We start from the raw sequence: 27600 nt of genomic DNA, 5'->3' as shown, positions 1-27600 counted from the left end.
CGATGTCTGTGTGGCACCAACAATTTCTAATAGTCTTTGCAGATATGTTGTTCCAGCCTTCAGACAACCACTTCATGGCGGAGTAAACGTCGACCGATGTGTAAGGAACACCCTTGTAGAACGAGCAAGTTCTGAATGAGAGAGCGTAGAATCTGACTTGTACTTCTCGCACAAAGACTGCTTTTGTGCTAGAGTTCGCGACATGTAGGAGGAAGGGCGATGGCCCATTGTCTTTGGCGGTAATAAATAAAGTGTTTATTTGTATGAAGACGTCCGCTTCAAAATTTTGAAATCAGATCGCACAAAGACTGCTTTTGTGCTAGAGTTAGCGACATGTAGGAGGAAGGGCGATGTCCCATTGTCTTTGGCGGTAAAAAATAAAGTGTTTATTTGTATGAAGACGTCCGCTTCAAAATTTTGAAATCAGATCGATGTGGCATGTCATCCCTCCCCGAAAACCGTTGAGGTTAATTGCTAGGGTGGTGATGGGCAAAGGCGATTGCGCATCCGATTCGCGTAATCATAAAATCTGGCAGGGTATCGACTGATACCGGTGCCGAATTGGAGGTGCACGACTGTACTGTAAGATTTGCTCACCCTTCTTAACATCAACTGATTACGTACGATTCGTAATCATCATGTGCGTGCTCTTAAAATCTAATCTCAAAATCTAGAAGGGGTGAAAACTCTGTTGAGAAATACCAGTAGTCACATTGACGCTTGTAATTCTTAGGCAAATCAAATTCCACGTCATCGCGCTGACCAAACCCAATCTACCTGTATCTCTATTTGACTAGTGCAGATCTCCTTATAGATGTCCTTTTCAAGCGGCATTATGAGAACCCAAAAATGCCATCATCGTCGTTTTCGAGTTCTAAACGCCATGACACCCGTCCCGCTTAGGATTCAAGAATAGGCTTGTTCAAGCAACATTATGGTGTTGGGCAACATAAATTATCAATGGTGCCAGGTTACCAGCACAGTAATCCAGCTAGCCAACTGTCTCGATCATATCCCAAATTGAACTGCTTCCGACCATGCGTTCGCACGTGTTGCTTATACTTGCGACGTTGTGTTTGCTCTTATCAACTGCCGGGGCTGCCTCATCCAGCACTGTCAACAGCCCGGTTCGTGAGCTGTCGACCGAGTTCGTCTCAAATGAGCAAAGACGTCTGCGCGGGGACAACAACAACAAGCTGGTCACGGACGGGTTCAATGCTAACGACGAGGAGCGAACGATCAGCACTACTTTGGCCCGGATGAAGAACGAGATATCGGGTTCGATGAAGAAATTTTGGGCCAGCATAGTTGAGCGTTTGTATAAGGTTTGGCGGAAAAAATCTCGCGTGCAGAACACAGCGGTGGCAGTCGGCACTTGAGGTTACACCCAAGAAAGCAAATACAGCGAGCTGTAAAGATGTAGGCCCCGCTCGATTGGATTCGTGTGGTCTTAATATAGCTAGACCGTGAGGATACAGCTCGGTGACTATCTGAAACACTGATTTATGTACAGGGAATTACTCGTAGACTATGGGCAGAGGCTCTGCAAATTAATCGCCAGCGCTCTGCCGCAGAGCACTGCTGATTAATGCAAGTGACAGGTAGGTATAGCTTCTAGCCAGGATGTAACCGCTTCGCTGACTAGCTCAACCCTGTCTAAGCAAACTCTGCATGGAGATAGATTGGTGCGAAGGACTTCATTTAAGAAATGTATCATGTTTGCAAACGAGTAAGACGAATGGAACTGCAAAACTGCGCATACAAACATCCAGTGAGCCCAATTGCTACCCGAACACGCTGCTGATTTCAATATGCAATTTTCTCAAGTAAAAAGTAAAATCATGGACACGCGTTTCACAATTTATTAGTAGCTCATGGCAGTTTATCGCTCTTGTTTGATGCTTGTAAGCTAGTTTGTACGGCAACTACTAATCTAACTTATGAAATTTTGTTGATGTTGTTGTTGTTTTTTTTTAATGGATTTTGATCGAATGGTTAGCGACTTCTCTTTTTTTTTACATATTCGTACACACCAGATAACCTGAGAGACTTAATCGTGTAGCCATTATCAGTACGTTGTGACTCGCCATCCCGAGAGTGATATCAGATCGCTAGTGCCACCGGACATCGAGGTCAGTGTTGGTGTTCGCGATATTCTGCTGGCTGGGATTGTCTATTCGTTTCATTCTGACCATCATGAATTTGAATTTTTTCGTTCCTAGACTCTCTGTTGGGCCTCTGCTTCGATCGTGCCGCATGGCAGGTAAAGTTTTGGGTTGTTTTCCAGATAAAGGCTTTGCCTGTCAAGATGCCATGGCTATTATTAAAATATGCCAGATCCTTAGGTCAAGCTGAAATCGAAGAAAATAAATAAACTGACTTATTATGTTATGCCAGTTTTTTTAATGCTTAGTATTATATAATATGCGCTCTTTCCGTAGCAAGTCCTTCGGTTACTGTGCAGTAAACAAGTTGTGAAAGCTTAGCCTGGAGTGTTCCATTGCAGCAGGATATGATTGGACGTATTGGTTGCAATTATGATAGATATAGGAGCTTTTCAAGCATGAGGGTACTTTCCTGGATGATCAACCCACCATCAAACTCATAAAACACGCCAGTGTCGTCTTCATAGTCTGTACAAGAAGAACCTCAATTATCCTGGTAGTGCTACGACCACGTAATACAGACATCCCAACAGCATGAGGACGTTTGACTGATTTGTTTGCAAAGAACTTGGATTAGTCAAGATCGTATACTGACTGTATTAAACAAATGCAGCTGTATTTTCATCAACCCTGCCAGGAATCTAAGCCGGCATCACAGGTGAAGGTTGCATTATCGGGTCCACTTGGTCTAGAAAAGTGCTCTGCATAAACTGCAGATACTGGCGCGACTTTTTAGCGATAACTTCCATCACGTGATCTCGCGTTTCCTTTTGTTGGGATCCCACTCCAGTGCACGCACTTCTGCCTTCCAGCTGGTAATACGCTCGAACGACACAGAAGCGCTCAGGCTCTGCAGGCAAGGGTTCGATCACCGTCCAGTACTGTTCATCTAGATGAAGATGGTCACTAGGTACAAACCACCTCACTTGTCCCACGAGATCAATTCGATTCCTATCTTCAAACTTTCGATAGACACCAAATGCATTGGCGTAGCGAGGGGCATCCAGCTTGTCGTTTTGAATGTACAGATGCGTTACGCAGCTTCGGCCATGGGCCGTTTGTTGTTCGCGAGAGCTTTGTTTCTCATTCTACACGAGAATCAAGAGAAAAAGAATTAGCTTAACTGAGAACATTCATCAAATGAGCACGTACAAAGTCGAAGGCTTGTTTAACGCTGCTCTTGGTGATGTGGTGCAGCAAAATCCGCTCAGCCTCTTGAGCCGAACACACGAGTGGTGTAATGGAAGAGGTTTCGATTCGAGTTTCGCAGAGTCCATGATGCTTTGTTCGGGTGGACAAAGTGACAGAGGGGCTATTCCCTAAAATCGGCATTTTCTGGTCTGCGCGTAGATGCATCTGAGCCAAATTACTCGATAATTCTGCTAGCATCGGCTCACTCGTATCACCCAGGAAAAAGGGTCGATCGGCTGTCGGTTGGAACTGTTCAACAAACTTTAACCCCTGCAAAATTAATTCACAACAATTACAACGGAAGAATATTGTTAACAAAAAAAAGCAAGATGATACTCGATAACCAAGATGACTCACCTCGAGTACACCATTCTTCCCAAGTGCTTCCCGCATAGAGTTCAAAAGCTGGAGCTGCTGTGCGTACATCTTTTTTAACTCGACATTCATACGCACCGAGCACCTTCGTTCACACCAATTGCCAAGTGCACGATCACGCCACTTTGGCTGCTCATGATGTTCCCCTAGCATTTTTTTTCTGTGCGAGAGACGACTGCTTGCTTCAGTTAAATATTTTAACTTGGCGCTCAGCTCCTGTTCTTGCATCCGCAGTGCTGCTATCTCCCCCTTCCGACGACGCTGAAGCCCTGTCGAATAAGGTACATTGCTCTTTACGCTGCGATAGCTCCTCCGGGTTCGTGATGCAGGTGCGACAACTCCCTCCTCATTACCAATGAGATCCGTATCGAGCAAGATGTTTGGACCGTCAAGAAGCTCCAATAATATCGCTGACTCTTTAGGGGAAAACATGAGGGCGCTGGGCAGAAGTGAAACTGGAAGTGAAACCTGTGGTAGCCTACCGCGAACACATGAGAGAAGTATTAAAAAAGGTCGCGTTGATTATGTAGTATGACTAGAAGGGTAATCTTTAAAGCATGTGTTGATACAAAATGCAAGAAACATACGGCACCAACTACAGCCCTGTATTCGATCGGTAAAATTTGGCCATCTTAGAGCATCCCCACCGGTAGTTGAGTAAAACTACACGTATTAACGTAAATCCTTTCCGGACCAAAAACATAGAATCATGCAGGAGAGCTTTGCTTATAAACAAACACACGAGTATGGGTTTTGCGCAAGTTGGCCAGAACCCCGTACTTTCTGGTCGTGCGTATGCATGTGTGTATGAGCAAAGCTCTCCTGCACGATTTTAAATTTTTGGTCCGGAAAGGATTTTTAGTACGTTTGGTTTTACTCACCTACCGGTGGAGATGCTCTAAGAAGGGATACGTGAATAAAGAAAAAAAACATTGAATATTACTTTAAATTCACTAGGTTAGACTCACTGGTCACATCTCCGGGCTCCTTTTGTCGTTCAGCTAAGGGAAATATGTCCTTGAGGCGTCCAGCGTGTGTTCTTTACCCGTAACCATCTTGGGTATGCGCTATTGTTCTTGTTGGGCGGGACTACAGTGAGAGGAGGTCGTCCTACGATACGTTCTCCAGGATAGCTTTCCACCAGTCTTTAGGTACTCCTCGCAAGAGAAAGTCCGGGCCTGGAATGAGATGTCTCTTTGACTTTTTGAATATGCATTTTCAGGAGGCACGCCTACCAGGAAATGTCGGACCCATCTCCATCCAGGTGCCAACATATCTTCCACAAAATCCACACAGCCCAGCTCCGCCCGTGTCACACGGGTGCGGCCGGGGTATCATCCGCTAAGCAGTCAATCATCATCCATCAACTGCAATCCAAAGTCGCGACACCGTAGCGCCATTTGAAGATTCCAAACCACTTTGTCTCACAGATCACAATCAACTCTCTACTACGGGAGAATCCCCACACGGTACGTTTCCGTCAGATCCGGTTCCTTCGCCTGATGGGAAGGATTCTGTTGAGACGAAGCATCTGGGATCTGGAGATCCGCCGATAATGAGACCAGAACAATCATAAGTTGTAAAAGTACAGGAGTCAAATCTGGATCACGTCCCTGGTGTGCAGCCGGCGGACGCGGATCGAGATCAAGATCGAGCTGCAAAGAAAGAGATGATGTAAGATGATCATATCTGCTCTCGTGAGGCAAGGGCCCTGTCAGGAAACTAGCTTGATCCTCCGCGATAAAGATAAGACACAGTGATACAGTGTCAACGTCTACTGGATTCTGTAGCGAGGGCAAATGAGGAGGCACCGAAGGCAAGGTCGCTCTGAGTTGCGCCTGTGACTTCCTGTCCGTCGTTAAGCGCTGACGACGACCATTTTGCTGAACAACTTATCGATGTGTTTGCGCCTGGCTTCTATAAATATATGTCATACTTCAATTAGAAGCAGCTCGCTGGGCGTATTTTTTGTTACTGTCTGATCCCCTTGTCCGACCTTGGTGCAGCGTACAGATTGCTGCCCCATGCCTGCTGTTGTAAAATTCAAGCAACGCCAAGATGGATACCGTACGAGGTGCCTGCGCCAGGATGAGCAACGCTCAAGGCCCTTGCCCCAAGATGAACGCGGTAGAAGGCCGTTGAGCCAGGATACACTTTGTGCCAGACACACACGCCAAGATGTATGGTGTGTTGAAGTCATACCAAGGGTGTACCCGCTGCGTGCGCCACAATGAATACGGTACAAGAAGTTCGCGCCAAAATTACAAGGTGTAATCCAGGAGACAGGCCATCCTCGGTATACTGCCCTCTGAGATTCCCACGCCCAATCCAAGGAATGTACTACAAGTCCCAAGATGACACCAGTGAATGACCGGTGCATCCTAGTAGGAGCAACCAAGCGCTTGCTCAAGACATACTGCGATTCATCGACTTTGCGCCAAGATGACAGCCAACCACCAACCCACGACCAGGTAACGCGATCAAGCGGAACGCGTACCGAAGTTCAACCATGACCAAGGGCAAAACTGTTGAGTCGACAAGATCGCTTCATACTGACGTCAAGACACTCGTTCTCGACTATAATGAAGTCGAGACCAAGCCCAACTGCAAGCGGACTGCTATACCAACACCAAGATGACCATAATGAAGACAAGACAAAAACGAGAAGGATGCTAAATGAGATGAAGAGGAAGACAGAAGAAGTCAGGAAGAAGAAGATATAGGATCTATTGGTAACTTTACACAGAGTTCATTTAGCCGTGTAGAGCACAAGTGTTCTGTTCAGTACTAGCCATCAGGGAAGCGCCGCATCGAAGAAGCAATCATGCCGCCTGCGCCCCCACATACCCGTGCAAGTTGATCAAGAAGGACTGATCACTCGCTGGAACTCCATCCATCTCAAGTCCGGTTAGGAGATAACCAGTGATTGATATCCTTAAGTGACCCACCTATATCATATCCTAGTTGGGTCGCTAACTTGTTTGTGTTTTGCCCATTTCAAATTATTCTTTGTATTCCTAGAGCGCTAAGTAGCCGCCTCTAGGAATTTGTATTGACTCCTGTGTGGATTGACCATATCCAGGATTACATCGAATTCTATCCTCTTAATTGAGGTAGAGCGCGTCTGTATTGTGAGTGTTTAGACCTGCTAGGTGGCCAAGCTAAGCCTCGACTGAGCATAGCGTGTGATACTCCCGCCCCGGGTCTGTAATATTGGGACAGCTGCAAATATCCTCTGCTTATCTGTTGGTTATCAACCAGTCCAGAAACGCACCTGGAGACTGTACACATATTCTCTGCATCCTAGCGTACACACTTCTGGTATCCCTGATCCAGGTGCGGACACCTGCGCCAGGATTACTTTCGAAGTTCCCGAGGCTGCATCTTAGAGTGGACGTTTGCCCCGCACTTCCTCTAAGGTTATAGATCTTCCATCCCCCTCAAGGTCCATCCAGTGGAGTGCTGTTCCGTCGAAGACAAACAAGCCTACGAGGATACGCAAGGTACTCACGCCACCCTGAAAGTCACCTTCACCACCGTACGCGGAATACCCGGTTCATCCTTGCGCAGGACGACTCTTCCTGGCCGAATTCTCTCGCGCCGAAGTGGCTTCTCGGACCTACTGGCTCAGAGAAAGGGTTTTTCTCTGGTACTCCCCCTTGTTTTCTGGGTTGCGCTATACACCACCCCCTGGACGGCAAAACGTTTTCACCGACTTCGCCACATCAGGCCTCAGTTCACTCGATTGTAGGAAGGCGGCACGACCAGCTTGCATCCCTCCTCCATATTCAATACAACGTAACCCGACACACGCGAAGGCAGATTTCCTTTTGATGTCTCTTGCTTAACCAGTGTCGCCATCACTGGATATAATTTGACGTCTCATATGACGTAGACCCTGGATCTGACGACGAACCATCTGAATTTTTCCGATATATTTCAGCCATTCGAAATCCAGACTCAGGAATCAGATATGGGTCGTCGTAATCACTCTTCGGCACAAGAGATCCAGCCTGCACGAGCTCCGTCGTTCTCTCTTCAGTATCATACGCGGCGTGGGAGACACCGGCTGCTCGACTAAAGGTCCGATCGGCTCTTCTGGCAACTCGCTTGAAGCCTCAGGTCTTCTCTTGGTAGTCGCTTCATAGGGCTGATTCTCCACTCCCGATATCGGCGAGACCCAATCGTCACACATCGTGGGCGCTACGGCACTCAGTCCACCGCAAGCCAGCCACCAATTTCCTGATAATGATACAGTAGAAATCTTCGATCACTAATATTCGTGATCTGGAGGTATTGGGATCGATCTGGTCCTTGGACTACCGAGCTACCCACTCCTCGCTTCGCGTGACATCGGTCCACTTCAGACGCTCAGGTAATTGCCAGGCTCCGCCAGGTTCGATCCAGGTTGTTTGATCTGCCCTCGCGATCCTCATCTTGGTACCGTACAAGGGTCGACATCCACTAAGCTGGATCCGCATCTCGTCAGTGAAACACATAGCCCCATCGGCCGGATCCAGCGTCACCCCGGCAGGTACCATGAAACTCATACCTAGGATCGCGCCTTGACCGACTATATCTCCGACCCAGATCTCGAACCAATACACTAAGCAGCCTGTCAGCGTGATCTTGATCCGAGCCCTCCTATTCCTTCTGTATACACCTCCCCCAACACAAACGCAGTCTTCGATCTGGCACCCTACCTTACAAGCAAAGGCGACGTCCGATATAGACACCTCGGTGCCGCTATCCAGAAGCAGGATCGTCTTCATATTGTTGATTTTGCCTCCTACCTTGGCTTGTCGAATCCATTTCCCTGGTGCGTGATATTTCCATTATCCACGGGACTCCCCAGGGAGAAGATTCATAGATCCGACCTCAGATCCGCGGACTTCTGCGATCCGACAAATCTTAGGAGGTTCAGTGACGATCTCATTTTTAGCGGTTGTAAACCATCGATGCTGGTCCAGCTGCTTCCAAATCCCTTGGTCTCACCGAGATAGAGATCCAAGGTCGATGAGATTTCGGATCTGGCATATTCATCAATTCGATGAAGGCTTGAGATCTTGATAACTGGCATCCCATGCAGATTACGTGTATTTTTGGCTTGATCTGGAGTCTTGGTACCATGATCTAGCGACATCCTGTTCACAAATGCATAAATGCAGTACCTAGAACTCTCCGCTCATACCGGATTCCAACCCGGCGAGCGTCCAAGTTTTACATCTTCTCCGCTTCCTCTGGTAGCAGTCCTCCGTGCTTGGCTGGATTCAACCACGGGCGATTCAGATTGTAGAATTCCTCCCAGCGTCATGGATCTCGCCGCATCCGCGGCATACGTTGAAGCAGATATTCAAGTTCGGCGTCGCGTCTTAACCAGGACCTAGGATGAGCCAGGAAGAAATGTACCCATGCGACTCAGGAGCCAAGGTCTACGATAATGACCTGCCTGACGATGGATAAGGAGTCAAGGGTCACGGTACTCACCCGGCGGACGTCAGCTAAGTCCGAAGAGTCGCCTAGCCGTTGGAGCCGGTGAATGGTCGGATGAGATCCGATACTCCATTTCACTTGATATTTGTTATGAAAATATAGGAAAAGAACAGGAGGAGCCCGAATAGGCTCCTAGCAGATAAGAGACAAACAGAGCAGAATTATCCGAGTTCAAGACACATGCAAACTCTTCCGGTAGGTACCGGCACAGGGCCGGATTATGTCTGCCGTTGGAACCCGAGAGGCACAGGTTGTAGGGTACTGACTTGTAGAGTCAAGAGATAAGGTAGGCCCGGGTAGGGCAGCAGTCTTGCTCTGCGCGAAGAAGTAAGACTCACTCAGCGAGCACATAAAAGACCCGCTCAACCAGGAACTGACAAGACTCGCCAGGTCGGTCAGCCAGCACGCTGGATTGCCTGGGTGCCGTGACACTTCTAGCTGAGATGCGCTCCGCGGCCTGTAAAAGCGCTCGCGCGCTGTCGTCCATCCTTTGATGGAGGGCACAGGTTTTCAAGAACAGAGATTCACAGGGATCACCTACCAACGCTCGAAGGAGACTGACTTGGTTGGCCGTGACTTAGCAAACCGCCTGTCCCGGCTGGGCCGAACCGCGGGGGACCAACCCCAGCGCAGGCCAAAAAAGCGCCTATCTTACCTGGCTTAGCCAGATCAACTGGCAAATATAGGTTGTACAGTAGGCGTATTGTTGTGGTTTGTGTGAAGATCCACATCTGACGGTATTTGTGTTCTGCTACACCCCGTTTCACCCATATTCCTAATCGCACAATTGACACGATTTCGCGTCGCTATGTACAACTTCTCAGCGATATAGCCCCGAGCCATGACCCCTCCACACGAAGAAATCGTTCTGCCTGTCGCTGTAAATTTAGTGCCTCAAGCTCGCCGTGGAGCCCGCGGTTCGTCACGTCGTGGAAGTGGCACAACTCGAGGTGGAAGGGGCCCTCGTCGTGAACCCCGACGTTCTACCCGGGGTCTCGAATGTCTCGGAGAACACGAGGAGGTCGTGCCAGCACAACTAGAAGGAGAGGTCGACCAACGCTGGGCTCGACCCCAATTACCCGCCGCGTGGCGGCAACCCAAAACAAGTAGGTAGTTTAGATAATAAACAAAATCTCATGCAACCTCTAATGCATAATATAATGGTCTCGCTTACTAATATACAATGTACGAGGTATTGAAAAATGTCACTTTGTGCGTGGTCTGTGTTTGGTCCCTATTTCATTCTGATCCCCTATTTGGACCCCAAGTTTAAAGTCCTGGCCATAAATTTTCGGACACCAGAAAAATTACAATAACTTTTGCTGTATATCAAATCAGCACATGCTATTTAGATATGAATAGCCAATTAGAATAACAAAAAGCGGGTATGTGTAAAAATTTGCGAATTTGAAGGCCTTCGATGACCTCCCATACAGCTTAATTTTTTCGTAGTTGGTCAAAATTGTTCGGACGTAATGGCATACTTTATTTCATATTAAATAATGATTGTCAGCATGAGCTAGCCTAGTAACTTGTCTTGTTTCCACGACACTCGATAATTTCAATGCAGCGGCGGGGCATTGAGGATATCAGGGACTTCAGCGTTTTATGCTGAATTTTGGCCCAGGCTGCAACGATGGCCATGGTGAGCTCTTGTGTCGTGTTGAACTGACGACCGTCTTGATAGACCTCCTGTGATAAAATAGCCCAGAGGTTCTCAATAGGATTAAGATCCGGAGACATCGCAGGCCAATTCATCACTTCTATTTGCATTTCTTCAAATAAAGTGTTTCGCGAGAAGTGTGAATACTCGCGTTGTCTTGCTGAAAACAAAGTCAATGCCATGGTGCAGGTAACAGGAAATCAGATAACGTGTAGACGTATTTAGCAGAATTTTGCTTACCCACCAGCACCGCAATCTCACTCTTCCCCTCGATATTAAATGCTGCCTATACCATCACTGACCCCCCCCCCCCCCCCCCCCCCCCCCCCGCGATGTCCCCACCCTGCTGACGCTTGGCATACTTTTGGGCCGGGTAACGCAAGTCACGCAAGTACGATTTGTAGCCATCCGGCCCGTCGAGGTTAATTTTTATCTCGTCGCTGAAGACGACGTCAGTCCAGTCGCGCGTAATCATGGCTTTCGCCCAGTCCAGTCGGACTGCTTTGTGAGCAGGAGATAAGTCTAGCGTGCTCTCCATTTTTGTGTATACTAGATAGTCTACACGGAAAAAAGCCGGCGAAGACTGCGAGCCGATGCCTTAGTCTCGGTGCGGGACTTGAGCTGCGCAGATGTGTAAGGTCCGTTCGCAGCGAGCCGGACGACACGACGAAATTTACGGAGCGATATCACGGGGGGGGGAGTCTTCCTTGCGGTTTGGTCTTCTTCGGCCCCTTGCCCTTCGTGGCTCGGATACCCTCGCGGATAACACGGCTCACTGTGTCCTTGGAGCGCTTGATACCAAAAGCGATTTCGCGAATGGTCTGACCGCTTTCACGAAGGCCTGCAATGCGACCACGTTCTCGCGCTCCTACTGGTGCCCCTCGTCCCATTGGGAAGTGAAGTCTTTGGGGCCACGCCAAGCCACACTTATATGTAGTTCCCCAGCCGATCAATCAATCACACAATCATTATGATATTTACTATGAAATAAAGTATGCCCTTACGTCCGAACAATTTTGACCAACTACGAAGAAATAAAGCTGTATGGGAGGCCATCGAAGGCCTTCAAATTCGCAAATTTTTACACATGCCCGCTTTTTGTTATTCTAATTGGCTATTCATATCTAAATAGCATGCGCTAATTTGATCTACAACCAAAGTTATTGTAATTTTCTGGTGTCCGAAAATTAACGGCCAGGACTTTAGCGGTGACCAAAAAAGACCAGATCAGCGACCTGCTCTTCTGTAATTGTTTAGGGCATCCGCTGGTAAACAGCGGAACAAATCATCATTGGACTATTTGAGTGACTCATACTAGTATTATCTAAGACTAAATCAGGTTTCACGCCAATTGCGTCCCCAGCTACTTTTATGAATTTGGCAGCCTGCCTTTATAAAAGGAATTCCAACTGGGACTTTACATCCAAGTGCTGTGCGGGAGGAAAGGGGGGGGGCATTGGGAGCCACAGCACTGTCGGCACCGCCATTTTCACACATACTGTAACAGCTGTCCAGCTTCTCCGGCTTTCCAGACGAGATTCTTTGTTAGGCTTGTTCTAGCAACATTATGCAGTTGGGGCAACTTTAAAGTTGTTTTGCCTGACATCAATGGTGGCCGATCAGATGCACTCGTACTCCTTTGGAGTAGTACCTGCTCTCAATCAGTCCCGAAGTTGCTTCCTCACGTTCAACAGCTTCCAGCCATGCGCTCACTTTTCTTGCTTATACTCGCGACTCTGTGTTTGCTTGCAGCAACTCTTGCAGCTGCCTCATCCAGCACTGCCAACGTTCCAGTTCGTGTACTGTCGACCGAGTACACAGTTAATGAGAAAAGCCGTTTGCGTGGGGACAACAAGCTGGCCACAGAAGGGTTCAATGCTAATGACGAAGAGCGAACTATCGGTGCTGCTTTGGCCGGAATGAAGATCGAGGTGAAGAAAATATGGGCCACCATTATTGAGCGCTTGTACAAGCTATGGCGAGATGGGAAACGCAAAGTGTAGTTGGTACCTTGAAATAGGACGATTTGTTTTTAGCTTAATACAGTTTAAAGGTTCTTAAACACCCAAAACATTCTAGTCGCGCTAGATAACTTCAAAGACTAAAAGAAACAATACCAGGATGAATCGCTGTGCACTATTACCTGGTACTTACCAATCTGCTAACTCCAATTTGAGCTCGAATAGAGTCTGCTAATAGAACAGGATCCACTCACACGAATTCTTCCACACTGCGGGGTATACGCTGACAGTACAGGAGGCGGGTGCATTATGGTGCCCGCTTGATCCAGAAAAGTACTTTGCACAATTTACAATTACCGGCGCGATTTTTCGCGATTACCTCCATCATCGATTCCTGGATCGCCTTTTGTTGAAGCGTGGATCCCATTGCACTACATGTACTCCTGCCTTCCAGCGGATAATGCGTTCGAACGATCCAGAAGTGCTCAGGGTCTTCCGGTGAAGGTTCGATCACCGTCCAATACTGATCATCAGGCTGTAGACGACCAGTAGGGATAAACCACCCCACTTGACCAACCAAATCAACTCGATTCTTGTCTTCAAACTTTCGATAAATCCAACGAATCACCTCGAACGATGAGACTCGATAAGCAACTTCGCTCGTAAGTAGCCTGACATTCGCGCTAAGGTAAACTGCCAATTAGGGGCCATCATAACAAGCTTTTTGTCTCGACTTGTAATTTTTGACCTAATCTTGCCAATAATTGCAAGGCCTCACGGGTATCAGCGGACGATTCCATCAGGTTACAGAGTCATCGTGTAATTTCAATCCAATAGAAGTAAAGTCTACGTCCACCCAGGGAGTTGTCGTTTTTGAATGTTTCAAGCTGTACTATCAATGCAATCAAGCTTTGATGTTGCGGCTACGGAGCAGATGCGACGGCAAAGAAATCTCGAAACATATAATAATAAATATAATTTGTTGTTGCTAAATATCAGAGCTTCTTCAGGGGAAGCACGAGGATCCTCTATGGTCTTAAATTCCTTGTCCCATCCAACAACAGACCTTTAAAAATATCTTCACCAGGTTGCAATGTGAAAACCAGAGAACGCTGTCAGATTGAACCACAAATACTACTCGCAGTACACTACTTCTGCAGTATAAATAATTGGATTGGAAAATGTGCATTTTTTTCTTTCGAGCAGAGGTTTTAAAGTACCTTTGTGAAGTGAAGACGAGTTTAGTTCTCTAGCCAAAAAAGTAGTAACAAACGAAGTAGCTGGCAGAGTGGCTCTTCAATTTTATTTCAATAACTATTTTCTCCATTCTCGTTGGTTAACTCAAACTGGCCATGTATTTATGTTGAACCGATGTCTAAAGGTTTTACTGTTTGGAGCCGTCGAAACTGTTTAGCCTGCAGCGCAGCTTGCACCGACAGATCAGACACACCAGCTTCCAAGTCTCCGGGTAGACTGATGATCTGTGACATTGGAGCCAAAGCATTGCAGCCCATTACCGAGAAGCTCTTTGCACTCGTAGAGTCGCTGGTGGTATCAGCCATAGAAAACGCAGTCGCCATGAGACCGCAAAAACGTTGCAGGCGTATAAATCGCCCTTGAAGACAACTCCATGAAGCTTGGAAGGCGCTTGTTTTGATATGCGAATCCAGCGCCGATTTCAATGGCGGTTCACGAAAATAAGCACCACACAGATCCTGGAAGTCCTGCTCGATCCAGTCGATTTCTTGTCGTGACCAGCCCGCAAGTCGAAGCCGTTCCATCTGAGGACGGAGACTCGCCGTGAATTGACGTCCACGCATCTTTACGAGGTGTTGCGGTAGAACAGCCGGTAGATCCGATAGAACCGCGCCTACTCCGTCAATATCGAGCGTGACTGAATTGAGACCGGCTACGACATTGACCACACCGGTAGCAACCTCATTGACCGTGGTCTTGATCACTACATTCAAGGTCTCATCATCGTTTTCAGCAGCCTGTAGCGTATCAGCGATGAACGTTCCCAGATCTTCTAGTGCCGTAGAAACATCGTTGGTGTTGATCGAGTACTTGCCATCCTTGGATACGACCGAATTGTCGGTTCTGGACTGAGCGGTGGCTGCTGCTACCGCCGGGTCGTCAAGCTCCAGCGGGCCGGAAATGTTGAACCAGTTGATCAAGAACGTTTGTAGCTTGTCTACAGCATTTCGCGGTCGAGACGTCTCTGTAGTGAATCCCGACATTTCTTCTAGAACTGGCAAAACTTCCTGGCCAATCCGAGCAGCTAACAACACGCGAATCCACCACGAAGCTGGGGGCGCAGAACTCGACTGTACTTGCTCAAAATGCTGTCGTATACTCGCACCATAGCGTCGGAACCACATGGTAACCGTAGCAATCGATCTCCATCTACTGTCGTTGAGACTTGGAGCGTTTGTCTTCATCGTGTTAAGCAGTACGCGTTGACGACTAACGTATGCGACCAAAGCCGTGAGTTTCGAATAAACCTCGTCACTACCCAAAATTTTAGTAAAGAACTTCTCCATAAGCGAGTCCAGCTGACGAGCAGCACAGCATACTTTCAAAAAGCCAGGCTTTGCAACACTCTCAAAGCGACTAGCCACTGCATTACGGAGCAACAGTCGTGGGTCGTCCGATTCTTGAGAAGTGATACCCTCGCTATCACAAATCACTGCAAGAATAGTGTCCTTCCATCGCGGCACAATTACATTTAGCGCTGTTTCAGCAATCTCGAAGACTCCACTGGACCCATCAGCGTCTGAACGACGGCGTTTGTTCAACGGAATCGAGAGCACATGGAAACTCGTGACTTCTCCATCTACAAACACTCTGAGCTGCAAATGTAAACAGTATTCTACTTGCGCTTCAAAAAACGATGCAGGGGCAATTGGTGCGACCTTGAGACCGATCGAGAATATCCCTGAGCTCTTGGCGATGTCTGAAATCCTCTGCAAATTAATCGCACACAGGAACCTCGCATACTGCGCCACATTGATCGGCGATAGCTGTCTATCATCATCAAAGAATGGACCCATGGGTGCTGGCTGGGAGCTAGCGTGTAGCATCCTGGCTGTATTGTTCAGTGACCCACTGGTACTCAAATAGTCCACAAATTGCTGGAACTGAATCGGGTCCTTGATCACAATTCGATATCTCGCTACCAACATATCCACGGCCACACCTTCTGTTGCGTTTACCATGTCCTCAAAGTCTGCCACTGCATGCAACTGATACGTTTGACCCGCAGGAACTGGCGACGCTGCATAGGGAAGCATGATACCAACCAGTACCGTGACAATGTCTCGGTTTACGAGCCAATGCAATGTTTGACCGGTATTCTGCGGTAAAGCAGTTCTCGGTGGTTGAACGGTTAGTGTCGAAGTTGAAGTTGGGGTTATCAAGATGGGAGTTGACGTCCGCTGCGTCTTGCGGGGTCTCGCACTGTCCTGTGTGGTCTCGGTGGCTTGAGTGAGCTCCATGGACGCCCCTGCGGCGATGAAGAAGGCGCGTTTGCTGTCATCGCTGGATAATGCGCAGTATTCGGCCCATTTGGTGGGGTGCTGCCCGACGTGGTGGATCTGGATCGAGTCTTTGCGGAACGGAGGCTTGAACACCGCAACTTTCTCCGTGGCGCGACGTTGGGCTCCTGGCTTATTCTCGCGTCCAAATAGTTGGCAGAACAGACACGTAGCTGCCAACACCTCGTTCGTGTCCGGGTCCCGATCCCGAACACGCAAGCCCAGCTCCACGCCGTACTTGGGTCGGAACGGCGCATGCCGCTTAGCCACCATGATGGTCCTCCAATGCGTAACCAAGGTTACACTTTACATAAGTGAACTACATTCGTTAATGTGCGATACATCACTTGGATGCATTTTTTTTTCGACAAAAGTCCTATGGAGGCTTCGGAGGAAGTGGAGCACTCGACGCTGGGTGCGTATGCCCAGCAGCTACAGCGCTGTCTGCAGTGGGACCCGATTAATGGCGTGGAAGACCAGGATAAGCAGGTGTTCGTCGAGGCGCTAACGGAGATCGCAGCGCTGCCTCTGGACAGCATCAGCATGGAGATCCGTCGGCTGCTGGTCGTCTCCAATGCCGAAACCAACACACAAGAGCATCATGCAATCGAAGAGCAGCCGCAGCATGTGCATCTACGCAACGTTATCTCTGCACTGAGTGCGCGTGATGTTCAGCTCAAGTGCAAGGCTGCAAATGCGGTGGGTTCGCTGTGTATTTCGAGGGTTGCAGGTCAACAACTGCTCGGACTCTATGGGGAGCAGATACTCAAAAGCGTGACCAAGATGGCTACCAGAAAGAATCAGTGGGTGCAAGGAGACGCTTTCTTTGTGTTGGGCTGGATAATAGTCATTGCGGATGAAGACACGTTGACGGCCATTGCTGAATTGCTACCGACGGTTGTCAAACATTTGCATCGCAATGTGAATTTGTCGTTAGAAATTGAATGCGAAGATACTGGAGAGATGGCGTCAAGTCGATCCAAAGCGGCATTGGCGTCCTCAGAACAGGCCTCTAATTTCAGAGTGTATGCGCTCGTATTGCTACTGAACTTCAGTCAACGGCATGTGGATGTGTTCACGGATCAATTGGAGACGGTGATGCCGATGCTAAGAGACCTGGTACTCAAGCTTCTTGAGCCATTACCTACTATTACTGAAGACGATTCTACACATGCAACCCGGACAGTATTCTTCGACGTATCCGAGTACGCAGAAGTGCTGAGATTGACGATCACCCTTCTTAGTGTACTAGTGGATCAACTTGAAGGTACTGCTTTTCAACTTTTGAATCTCAAGGTGCTACCAGTCTTAATAAAACTCAAGCGCATACTCGACACACCGAACGTCTCTGGACTTGTCGGCGACGCAGGCATCCAAGACATAACAGAAAGGCTCGACGCAGTCATCGAGATCCTATTAGCCTGCAGATAGCGAATATAACAACATAAACAATGTAAAACCGTTTAAACATGTGAAAATAATAAACGTTTAAACATTGTGAAAAAGTTGCACTTTACTTAAATTCCCGCGTTTATTTAACTGTAAATTACCGCGGGAAAATGACAGAGCCCGAGGCAGCGGGCGCCATGGACTCGATGATCGTGACGACCGCAGACTTCAACGAGGACAAGTACAAACTGCTGCAGCTAAACCCCGAGATCGAAAAGGCCATCACCACCGGCAGCAAGTGCGTGCTACCGCCTCTTAAATGTATTGGAGATACATGGACTGACTCTTATAATGATGCAGGGTCTTCATCGTTGGCGCACCGGATGCACGAGCAGTTCTGTGCACGGAGGACAAGTCGTACTACATTAAGAAGGAGGATACATCGAATTTGCGTCTCCTCACTACCCATACGGACTGGAGCAAACCAAAAGAGACCTCGGACAAGAGAACTATTCAAGTGTCAGGAGCCGCTCGCTTCCACTACCTGGTACGCTACTGTTTACCAGCTACGGATATCAAGATGGGTGCATTAACGCTGTGTTAATGTGTACAGCTTGAACACAAGGTTCCTGATCCTACGAAGCTTAGAGCTTTACTGCTAGAAGCTCCGTACGAGAAACCTAAGCGGGATGCAGCTCAAGCCAAGCGTGCGAAGCTTAGCAAGTTATACTCAATGAGTGACTTGGTTGATGCCTTGCAAGTTAGTGAGCATGAGGTTTCTGCCATGCTGCAAGAGATTCATGCCTTTGAAGAGGCCGGTACATGGCGCTTATTGAAACCCACCTATCAGTCTCAGATTTTTACGGACATGTTGGATACCATCGTGCAGCATGACTGGGACGTACTGGCGGAGCCTGGTGTTCCTGTCAAGGAGTTTTTGAATGAACTCGAAGAGCCTCTAGTGGCGATCCGCCAGTGCTGCAAGCTGTATGGCTCCTTGAAGGCAGTCAACGACGAGGATCACTGCACACTGGACCCTGTGAAGGTTGCCACGTTCCGAGCCAAGTCGTTGTTTGACGAACAGGCAGCAGAGGCGCAGTTCCAAGCCCAACAAGAGCATGTGGCTTTAAATCCTGCCGATGCTGGGTGGGAGCTGGACCAGTTCATGGAGAAGTGGAAGCTCCGCGTCCCTGACAGTGTGACCGTCAACTTAGAGATGCTCAGTGGACTCGTGCTGGTTAAACCTCAGAAGGCAGGCAAGCCCACACGCATCGTGTACTTCCCCGAGGATTTACTGTCCCCCGAGCCGAAGAAGCGCTTTGAGCAGCTCTTCACGATGCAGGAGAAGTGGACTATTAAGCAGCTGGAGCCCTATATCAAGTACGTGTCTGTATTGGTAAGTCTTGAACTGCTAGAGTACTCACTTCACGCACATGTTGCTATTGTAGGTCGTTGGTTACTCGTGGCACGACACAAGCGTCGCTGCTGCTCAAGCACACGCGCTCTTCGCGTCAAGGTAACTCGAGCGAGAAGCTGTACAGTCGACGGTGATCTAAAGGAAAATACTTGCACATTACAACTACTAGTGTGCATCATATAGTTGAAATGACTCTGTTGCGTGTGGATGTTAATCCTCCGGTGTTGGAGAGCAGCAGTGAGCAGACTGCACTCCATCACAACGAAGGATTGAGCTTTCAATTTTGGCTCGTGCATGAAGGACATTGCGACAAGATGGAAGCCCGCTGGGCTGCCAGTCACCGACCCAAACCGAGGCAGAGCCGAGATAAACGTTGGATATAAGCTGCTAGAAGACCTGCATCATTGAGACAACAACGATGACTATTTGGTACTGAACAAAAGGAACTGTCGTGGCCACAGATTCTAAGAGCCCATACAACGTCGCGCGAATGTCGACCGAGTTCGAGATACATTCAAGGGACTTTTTGTCGCGTCCATATTGGTGCGTCACAACCATTTCAACCAATCCCAGGGATGAATGAGCGTCACAAAAGTATCCGATGTGTCATTCGCGTCTTTGCCACCCCGGAAGTACGTGACGATGGCGTCGCTCTTGCAAGACATCCAGCTAGATGAGACCTCCTACGTGGAGCTACTGCGCAAGATCATCGGCGTGTCCGAAAAGGTTCAAAATGCGCCGAGTCTGGGACTCATCCCGCAGGAGAACCTCGTGTCCGACATCGTGCTGGCCGAGCTCCAGCCGTACACTAAAGAGAACGGCGGGTATCTGACCATCGAGCGCGTGGAGTTCGTGGCTGGCCGTGGCAATGTCATTATCACGTATCAGCACCCGGACTTCGCCGACAGCGAGAAGACGGTGGCCTTTGTGGGCTCCCACATGGATGTGGTGCCGGCTAACCCCGAGGGCTGGGAGAGAGATCCGTTCACGCTCACAGTGGAGGGTGACAAGCTGTACGGACGCGGCACGACGGACTGTCTGGGTCATGTGGCACTCATGACGGAACTGTTTAAGGAGCTTGCCCAGAAGAAAGTCCGTATGGAGACAAAGGTGGTCTGTGTGCTCATCGCTTCCGAGGAGAACACGGAAATTCCGGGGGTGGGTGTTGAGACTTTGATGGAGTCAGGCAAGATCGACTTTATCAAGAATGGGCCCGTCATTTGGGTCGATTGTTCGGACAGCCAGCCTTGTATTGGTACGGCTGGTGTGATTACTTGGACGTTGAAGGCCACTGGCAAACTCTTCCACAGTGGTCTACCCAACTTGGGCATTAACGGTATCGAGCTGGGCATGGATGCGTTGACTAAAATTCAGGAGCGTTTCTACAAGGATTTCGGTCCCTTGCCTCAGGAGAAGGAGTACAATTACTCGTGTCCGTCGACTATGAAGCCGACACGTATTGAGTCGTCCACGAACGGACTGAACCAAATGTACGGTAAAAGTTTGTGGGGTGTTGATGGAGCTGATACTGACGAATGGCTGTTGTGTGTTGCGTTGTGTGCAGTCCACCTTGGGTGAAGATCTCCGGTGACGTGCGTTTGTCGCCGTTCTACGATATGAAAGACGTACGTAACGATTTGCTCGTCTTTGATGGTAATTCGCATCTAACTTTTTCTTGGTGAGGACAGTTGATTGCCAAGGTGCACTCGTATGTTGACGAACTGAATGCGAACATTACGTCGCTGGAGGGTAAACGCGGCCCAGTGTCGAAGTACACACTGCCTGCGGAGAATTGGAACGGCAAGCTGGAGCTTACGTTCGAAAACCAATTCTTCGAGGGTATTGCCTGCTCGCTTGAGTCTGTCGGCTACAAGTGCGTACATCATTTTTTTTTTTATGACACATAACTTAAAATACTAACATTGTGTCTCTCATTCAGGTCGTTGCACGCCGCTATCGCCAATGTGCTTGGCGAGGCCAAACCGTTCTCCATCAGTGGCAGTCTACCTCTGGTGCGCGACCTGCAACGTGCTGGTCTGGATCTGACACTGACAGGCTTCGGTAAGAGCTCGGTCTACCACGGCGACAACGAATACTGCCAGCTGAGCGACATGAAGAACGCCATCAAGATCCTGGCACGCACGGTCGCTAATGTGGAAGCAGCCAACTCGAAGTAAAGCGCACGCTTCGCTGTCAATACATGTAACACGATGAGTGTTGAACCTCCATCATGCGCTTGTCTGTTCGTCTACAACTTTTGATGAGTGTACCAAAAAACACTAATAAAAAGTACTTCAAATTTCGAACTTTTTTGACAGGGAAGATCGCCACTAAGAAAAAAGCCTTGAAGATGGCAGCACTACAGGACCTCGAGTTGGACGACAAGGAGTACGTGGAGTTTCTGCGCAAGCTCATCAGCGTCTCGGTATGTGTGTCCATAACCCTCTCCATTCCTCCCGCCTTATGCTTTCCTGTGGATCGCAAAATCTAACGTTAAATTCAATAGGAAAAAGTGCAAAATGCGCCTGGCCTGGGACTCATTCCTCAAGAAAACCTCGTGTCAGATTTTGTACTGGAAGAGCTTAAGCCTTTCACAGGAACTGAACTAAGCGTCGAACGCGTGGAGTTCGTAGCTGGCCGTGGCAACGTTATCATCAAGTATGCGCCGACTTCGGCCGCTAAGGACAAGACGCTGGCTTTCGTGGGCTCCCACATGGACGTGGTGCCAGCCAACCCAGAGGGATGGGAGAGAGACCCCTTCACTCTCACTGTAGAGGGCGATAAGCTCTACGGACGTGGCACTACGGATTGCCTGGGTCACGTAGCATTGATGACCTGTAGGTGTCAAATTAGGGTTTGTCATTAGGGTTTAACTAACAGCTTGTTAGTGTTGTTCCGTGAGCTGGCCAAGCACAAGGTGCAGACCAAGACGCAGGTAGTGTGTGTACTCATCGCCTCGGAAGAGAACAGTGAGATTGAAGGCGTTGGCGTCGAGACGTTGATGGAGTCGGGAAAGATTGACTTTCTCAAGAACGGGCCCGTGTTCTGGGTCGACTGCTCGGACAGCCAGCCCTGCATTGGTACGGCTGGTGCCATTACGTGGACGCTCAAGGCTACGGGCAAGCTGTTCCACAGTGGCCTGCCGAACTTGGGCATCAATGGACTGGAACTTGCTATGGATGCGATGGCTAAGATTCAGGAGCATTTCTACAAGGAGTTCGGACCTGTGGATAAGGAGAAGGAGTACAATTACTCTTGTCCGTCCACAATGAAGCCTACGCGCATTGAATCATCGGTCAACGGGCTCAACCAAATGTAGGCGGGGCTGTGGAGTGATGGAGTTGCGTTGATACGTTACTGATGTGATGGTTGTTGTGCTTTCTAGTCCGCCATGGGCCAAGGTTGCCGGTGATGTGCGTCTGTCTCCGTTTTACGACATGAAGGAGGTTGTTTTCCGTATAAGTCTGATGTGTTTATTAAAACTCTATTAGACTAACTAGTAGCTTTTACACAGATGATTGCCAAGATGACTGCTTTTGTGGACGATCTGAACGCCAATATCACGTCTCTGGAGGGAAACCGTGGACCAGTCTCCAAGTATACGCTCCCGGATGAAAACCGCAAGGGCAAGCTGGAGCTGGTGTTCGACAAGAGCTACTACGAAGGCATCGCCTGCTCGCTGGATTCAACCGGCTACAAGTACGTCCAGAGTGTTTAGCTAGTTGAGTTGGATCTCGCGCGTAACGTTTCTTGTTGCTGAAACAGGGCTCTGCACTCGGCAATCAGCGACGTTCTTGGAGAGGCGAAGCCATTCTCCATTAGCGGAAGGTGGCGTCTTTACATGATGATGCACGCTCCGTGCCAAGTACTAACGCAACTCGGTGCTCTGCTATGTAGTCTGCCTCTTGTTCGCGACATGCAGCGCGGTGGCTTTGACCTGACGCTCGTTGGCTTTGGCAAGAGCTCAGTGTACCACGGTGACAACGAATACTGCCAGCTGAGCGATATGAAGGATGCCATGAAGATCCTTGCGCTCACGATCGCCAACGTCGATGCTGCTGAGAAGTAACCGGCCCGCGTGACTGTGTGGCATACGCACTGCTTGCGTCGAGGTCTAGTAGCTGCAAAGTACTGACTTGTGTTTATGAAACGTGACGATGAAGGCAAATCTAAGCTCGTTGTGAACCGTGGAGTCATGTTTGTTGTATTATAGATGCTTAGGTTTTATAAGGAGATCAGGAGCAGGCGAGCCACTCAGTCATCCGTGTTGGGGACTCTCTTACGCTGCCAAGACATTTGCGAGAACTGTGGGCTGTGTGGTACCGTTGTTTTCTTACGGCTGAGTGCTTCTGCGGCAGCGCGCTTACTGGCGACAGCTTCTCGGCCGAGGTTGAGCATGGCTGCGGTGACAGAGGACGGAAGCTTGGCATACGCGCGGTTGGTGACGAGGTTCACGTAGAACAAGCGTCCAGTCTTGGGGTCTGTGCGTCGTGCCCACTCCTTGGGCAGGTTACTGGAAGTACTGGACCCTGTTCGTCGACTGGAAAGCATCGAGCTGCGACTCGATTGGGACTCGGGTGTCATTGCACTGGACGGTGACGAGGCCGTCGACGACGTGCCCGGAGTGACCTGAACATTCTGGCGATGACCGTACGCGACTCGAGATGAAGACGATGAAGTCGAAGAGCTCGAGGTGCCAGCGAAGATGTTGTCGAGCTGCTGTTTCTTGACTGGGAGTTTCCAGGACGCCACCTTGTTCAGAGTGTCGTAGAAGTATTCACGGCCGCTCTTAGAGTGTATGCGACGTATCCAACCTTCCGGTAGCGACTCTTTTCTGGCAGATAGCGTTCGCACTGCACCGGCAGAGCTCGTTTGTCGACGTAGTGACGAAGCTGTAGCTGCCGTTAGGGTGGAACTTGCGCTTACACGCTCAGGGCCTCGTACAGAGTCGCTCTTCACGGACTCACGGTCAACGGATTCGTCGCCACGGGCGCTACGCTGGTTGCTGCTGGATACTCGTGCGGATCCGGTTCGTGTGGCCATCGAAGAGGCATTTACAGTGCCGCTCCTACGTTCGTGGATTGAAGAAGTCGATGAGCTGTGACTGGACCTGTGAAGCCTTGAAGATGCAGTCGACGCCATGACGCTGGAACGCGAGTGGCCCCATTTACCGCCACGATCGACGGAATCCAAGCCGTTGTTATTGCTATGGCGATTGTTGCTGCTAATGCTAGAGACGGAAGAGACTTCGTCGTCATCCCGTTTCGAGCGGTACGAGATCCCTCCACTGCTTCGGCTTGTAGAAATTCCTGAGGAAATGTTCGAGCGGCGTGACGTCGTTCCGGTACTTTTTGGACGCGCCAACGAGCTCGATGTGGTCGTCTTGGATGACCGGTGTGTTGATGATGACGCAGTCGTTGGTTCCGAGCGAGCAGAAGAAATCTTGGTCGTCCTGCGTGGCTTGTCATCGTCATCGTTAATCTGCTTGGTCGGTTCTACAGTGGCTGGCTTCTTCTGAGGAATAGCTTCTGTCTCCTCATCCTGTTGCTGTCGGTGTTTGCCATCCGGTTCGGAATCTGTAGAGGCTGGCTCGTCAGTCTCTGGCTCGGCGTGAGAATTTGTCTTGGACACGGCAACGTCATGTTCAGGTCCAGTGACAACGGCTGGTGTAGGTTCTACTGTCTTGGCCTGCTCCACGTTGCCAACAATCTCCTGCTTGGTTTCTTCGTCCTCGTAGTCGTCCACTTCTTCGTATACTGCAGCCTGGACCGGTTCTGGATCAACAATTGGAGGAGGGAGCCCATACTTCTGCAACAACTTGACTTCGCTCTGGATCAGTGTCTTCAAGTGAGTAAGCGAGAACTCCTGGTAGTCGAATTCGAAGTCGAAGGCCTTGTCCACTCTGAACACTGGAGGTTCACCCAATTGAGCCCGTATACTCTTGAAGTATGGATGTGCCAGTGCTTGTTTCGCCGAGATACGACGCGCTGGATTCACGCACAGCAGACGTCGCAGCAGACTCACAGCTTCAGGCGATGCACGGCGGAATAATTTAGTGAGAGCTGAAGGCGAACAAGGTGGAAGACTTTCGAGAAAGGCCAAGGCGTCTCCTTCGACCTCATAGCCGCGTTTGTCACGAGTTGGAACGGGTAGAACACTGAACACACGCGAGAGTTGGTCCAGGAAATCTGAGCCAGGGAACATTGGCCGGCGATTAAGCAGCTCGCCGAAGATACAGCCAACGGACCACATGTCCACAGCCTCATTGTAGACACCCGTGGGTGCCAACATGATCTCAGGTGGACGGTACCAGCGCGTGACGACGTACTCGGTCATCAACGCTTGAGTTTTATCCACCGCACGTCGAGATTCTACGTCTGTGGGAGACTTGACGGCTTCATTGCGAGCGCTGTGTGGGATGTACCTGGACAGCCCGAAGTCGGTGATCTTGACGTCGCAGTTCTTGCTTACCAAGATGTTTCCAGGCTTCAGATCTCGATGTAGAACGCCGTTCTCGTGCAGCGTTTGAGCGCCACATAGAAGCTGGTACATGATGGCTGCAATGTGAGCTTCTTCGAGCTTGGTTTTGCTCTGGATGAGACGATGGAGATCCGTGTCCACGAGGTCCATCATCAAGTACAGTTCGTCCTTCTCGATGCACGTACTCAAGTCCTGCAACGACGCGATGTTCGGGTGCTTGCCGAAGTACCGCATGAGACGGATCTCACGCAACGTGTGCTTGGCGTCCCATTCATCACCAGCCATGGGTGTGATCTTCTTGATTGCCACGTTCTTCTTGGTCTCCGTGTTCGTCGCTGCACACACGATGCCGTACGAGCCTTCACCCAGTACTTGAAGTGGTTTGTACTTGGCTGGCACGTTGAAATCGCAGCCTTTAAGTGTGAATCCCGAGCCAACAGGACAGTCATTCTCCAGTACTGAAGGCGTGTCGTTGTTATTCTCAGAGTTCGATGTTGTGGGCGTTTCCGTCTTGGTCTGAGGCTCCTTCTCGTGTGGTTCTGGTGGACGTTTACTTGCTCGATCAGCGAACGCAAGCACCTCGTCACAGATGTACTGACGTAAGGTGGAGAGCGGTAGAGATTGAGTCTCGAAGGCGAATTCAAGAGAATGAGGGAGATGCAGAGGAGTAATCTCGCCCCACTCTTCTTGAACTCCGTCGAAGAACGGGTGCATCAGTGCATTGTCCGCTGAAATCCGCTCCTTGGGGTTAAAACACAGCAATCGACGCAGTAAATCCAGAGCTTGGAGGCCCACAGCTTCGCCTAGTTTGGTCTCCAGAGCACCCGGTACTGGAGCAGGAAGTGACGACAAAAATTTGAGTGCGTCTTTCTCGATTACGTAGCCTCGATCTTCGGGTTCAGGCACTGGAAGCACTTGAAACACACGCGTGAGTTGATCCATGAAGTCTGTACCGGGAAATAGCGGTTTACGGGACACCAATTCTCCTAGAATGCACCCCACAGACCACATATCGACGGCTCCATCGTAGCTACCATTGGGTGCGAGCATGAGCTCTGGGGGTCGATACCAACGCGTCACAACGTACTCTGTCATCATGGATACACCGTCATTTGAAGCTTGTTCTGGACCTAATTGCGCCTTTTTAGGCATCATTCGGGCAAGACCGAAGTCCGTGATCTTCAACTCGCAGTCCTTATTAAGCAAGAGGTTCCCTGGCTTCAAGTCGCGATGAAGAACACCGTTATCGTGCATCGCCTTGACACCGGAGAGAACCTGGTACATGATGACTCGAATATGACCCTCAGTAAGTGGACAGGAACTCTGAATAAGGCGATGTAAGTCTGTGTCGGCGAGCTCCATCATCATGTACAACTCATCCTTCTCCTTGCACATGTTCAAGTCCTTTAGTGAAATGATCTATGACAGTAATAACGAACACTACTGATTAACGTTTGACTGGAAAAGTGAAGGTTTAATGTCTGAAATACTCACGTTTTCATGGGCTCCAAGGCAACGCATGAGTCGAATTTCACGAAGCGTATGCGTGGCATCCCATTCATCGCCAGCCATGGGCGTGATCTTCTTGATAGCGAGTTTTTCATCTGTCTCGGTGTTGCGTACGGAACACACGACACCGTAGGAACCTTGTCCGATAGCGTCGATGGGCTGGTACTTGGGGTTCACGTTGAAGCTACAGCCGTTGATAGTGAAGCCGTCGTCGTTGATCGCCGGAACGCTACGATCATCTTTGCCCATGTTGCTGAAAGGAACGAGCGAATACTAATAGACTGGAGCTGAGCCGCTGCATGCGGGGAACAAGGAGAAGCTTGCTTTGCCAAGTCACCCGAACTCAACTCGAATTGGTGTGGGACGGAGCAGAACTTGAACAAAGCAACGGAGTGGGGGCCAATTTTAGTGCTCGTTTGTC

At 49.4% G+C, this 27600-nt stretch overlaps 11 protein-coding genes across 12 annotated transcripts; 8 read left to right on the top strand and 3 right to left on the bottom strand.

Moving 5' to 3' along the window:
* Window positions 1-731: 731 nt before the first annotated feature.
* On the top strand, window positions 732-1601 carry PPTG_20708 (hypothetical protein). Its single transcript, XM_008892906.1, has one exon. The coding sequence runs from the start codon at window positions 1038-1040 to the stop codon at window positions 1377-1379; it is 342 nt and encodes a 113-aa protein (XP_008891154.1). The 5' UTR covers window positions 732-1037; the 3' UTR covers window positions 1380-1601.
* Window positions 1602-2733: 1132 nt separating this feature from the next.
* PPTG_00313 (hypothetical protein) lies at window positions 2734-3803 on the bottom strand (the record flags this gene model as incomplete). The annotated part of the gene is made up of 3 exons (XM_008891693.1): window positions 2734-3253; window positions 3318-3626; window positions 3714-3803. 3 exons carry the CDS (start codon window positions 3801-3803, stop codon window positions 2807-2809), a joined length of 846 nt encoding a protein of 281 aa, XP_008889941.1. The 3' UTR covers window positions 2734-2806.
* Window positions 3804-4303: 500 nt separating this feature from the next.
* Window positions 4304-5125, top strand: PPTG_20707 (hypothetical protein; the record flags this gene model as incomplete). Its single annotated transcript, XM_008892905.1, has 3 exons — window positions 4304-4347; window positions 4447-4524; window positions 4954-5125. 3 exons carry the CDS (start codon window positions 4304-4306, stop codon window positions 5123-5125), a joined length of 294 nt encoding a protein of 97 aa, XP_008891153.1.
* Window positions 5126-6240: 1115 nt separating this feature from the next.
* PPTG_20706 (hypothetical protein) lies at window positions 6241-6369 on the top strand (the record flags this gene model as incomplete). The annotated part of the gene is made up of 1 exon (XM_008892904.1): window positions 6241-6369. The coding sequence occupies one exon, from the start codon at window positions 6241-6243 to the stop codon at window positions 6367-6369; it is 129 nt and encodes a 42-aa protein (XP_008891152.1).
* Window positions 6370-12590: 6221 nt separating this feature from the next.
* On the top strand, window positions 12591-12890 carry PPTG_00312 (hypothetical protein; the record flags this gene model as incomplete). Its single annotated transcript, XM_008891692.1, has 1 exon — window positions 12591-12890. One exon carries the CDS (start codon window positions 12591-12593, stop codon window positions 12888-12890), a length of 300 nt encoding a protein of 99 aa, XP_008889940.1.
* Window positions 12891-14125: 1235 nt separating this feature from the next.
* Window positions 14126-16729, bottom strand: PPTG_00311 (hypothetical protein). The gene has a single exon (XM_008891691.1). The coding sequence runs from the start codon at window positions 16655-16657 to the stop codon at window positions 14207-14209; it is 2451 nt and encodes an 816-aa protein (XP_008889939.1). The 5' UTR covers window positions 16658-16729; the 3' UTR covers window positions 14126-14206.
* A 20-nt stretch (window positions 16730-16749) lies between these two features.
* On the top strand, window positions 16750-17906 carry PPTG_00310 (hypothetical protein). The gene has a single exon (XM_008891690.1). The coding sequence runs from the start codon at window positions 16763-16765 to the stop codon at window positions 17813-17815; it is 1053 nt and encodes a 350-aa protein (XP_008889938.1). The 5' UTR covers window positions 16750-16762; the 3' UTR covers window positions 17816-17906.
* Window positions 17907-17908: 2 nt separating this feature from the next.
* PPTG_00309 lies at window positions 17909-19664 on the top strand. 2 transcript variants are annotated; one of them, XM_008891689.1, is made up of 4 exons: window positions 17909-18071; window positions 18134-18320; window positions 18387-19153; window positions 19222-19664. In XM_008891689.1, the coding sequence occupies exons 1-4, from the start codon at window positions 17944-17946 to the stop codon at window positions 19322-19324; spliced, it is 1185 nt and encodes a 394-aa protein (XP_008889937.1). In that variant the 5' UTR covers window positions 17909-17943; the 3' UTR covers window positions 19325-19664. The 2 variants fall into 2 exon arrangements, with proteins under 2 accessions (XP_008889937.1, XP_008889936.1); XM_008891688.1 differs by having other exon boundaries at window positions 18387-19664.
* A 105-nt stretch (window positions 19665-19769) lies between these two features.
* PPTG_00308 (hypothetical protein) lies at window positions 19770-21367 on the top strand (the record flags this gene model as incomplete). The annotated part of the gene is made up of 4 exons (XM_008891687.1): window positions 19770-20680; window positions 20755-20815; window positions 20879-21063; window positions 21130-21367. 4 exons carry the CDS (start codon window positions 19770-19772, stop codon window positions 21365-21367), a joined length of 1395 nt encoding a protein of 464 aa, XP_008889935.1.
* Window positions 21368-21420: 53 nt separating this feature from the next.
* On the top strand, window positions 21421-23259 carry PPTG_00307 (hypothetical protein; the record flags this gene model as incomplete). The annotated part of the gene is made up of 7 exons (XM_008891686.1): window positions 21421-21615; window positions 21697-22027; window positions 22079-22505; window positions 22576-22636; window positions 22705-22889; window positions 22956-23018; window positions 23088-23259. 7 exons carry the CDS (start codon window positions 21421-21423, stop codon window positions 23257-23259), a joined length of 1434 nt encoding a protein of 477 aa, XP_008889934.1.
* Window positions 23260-23444: 185 nt separating this feature from the next.
* PPTG_00306 (CMGC/MAPK protein kinase) lies at window positions 23445-27428 on the bottom strand (the record flags this gene model as incomplete). The annotated part of the gene is made up of 2 exons (XM_008891685.1): window positions 23445-27089; window positions 27165-27428. 2 exons carry the CDS (start codon window positions 27426-27428, stop codon window positions 23445-23447), a joined length of 3909 nt encoding a protein of 1302 aa, XP_008889933.1.
* Window positions 27429-27600: the final 172 nt, after the last annotated feature.

Source organism: Phytophthora parasitica (assembly GCF_000247585.1).
Source record: "Phytophthora parasitica INRA-310 unplaced genomic scaffold supercont2.1, whole genome shotgun sequence".
In the NCBI taxonomy this organism is placed as follows: Eukaryota; Oomycota; class Peronosporomycetes; order Peronosporales; family Peronosporaceae; genus Phytophthora; species Phytophthora nicotianae.
Note: the sequence above shows the minus strand (reverse complement) of the source record. Positions and strands in the feature narration are given on the sequence as shown.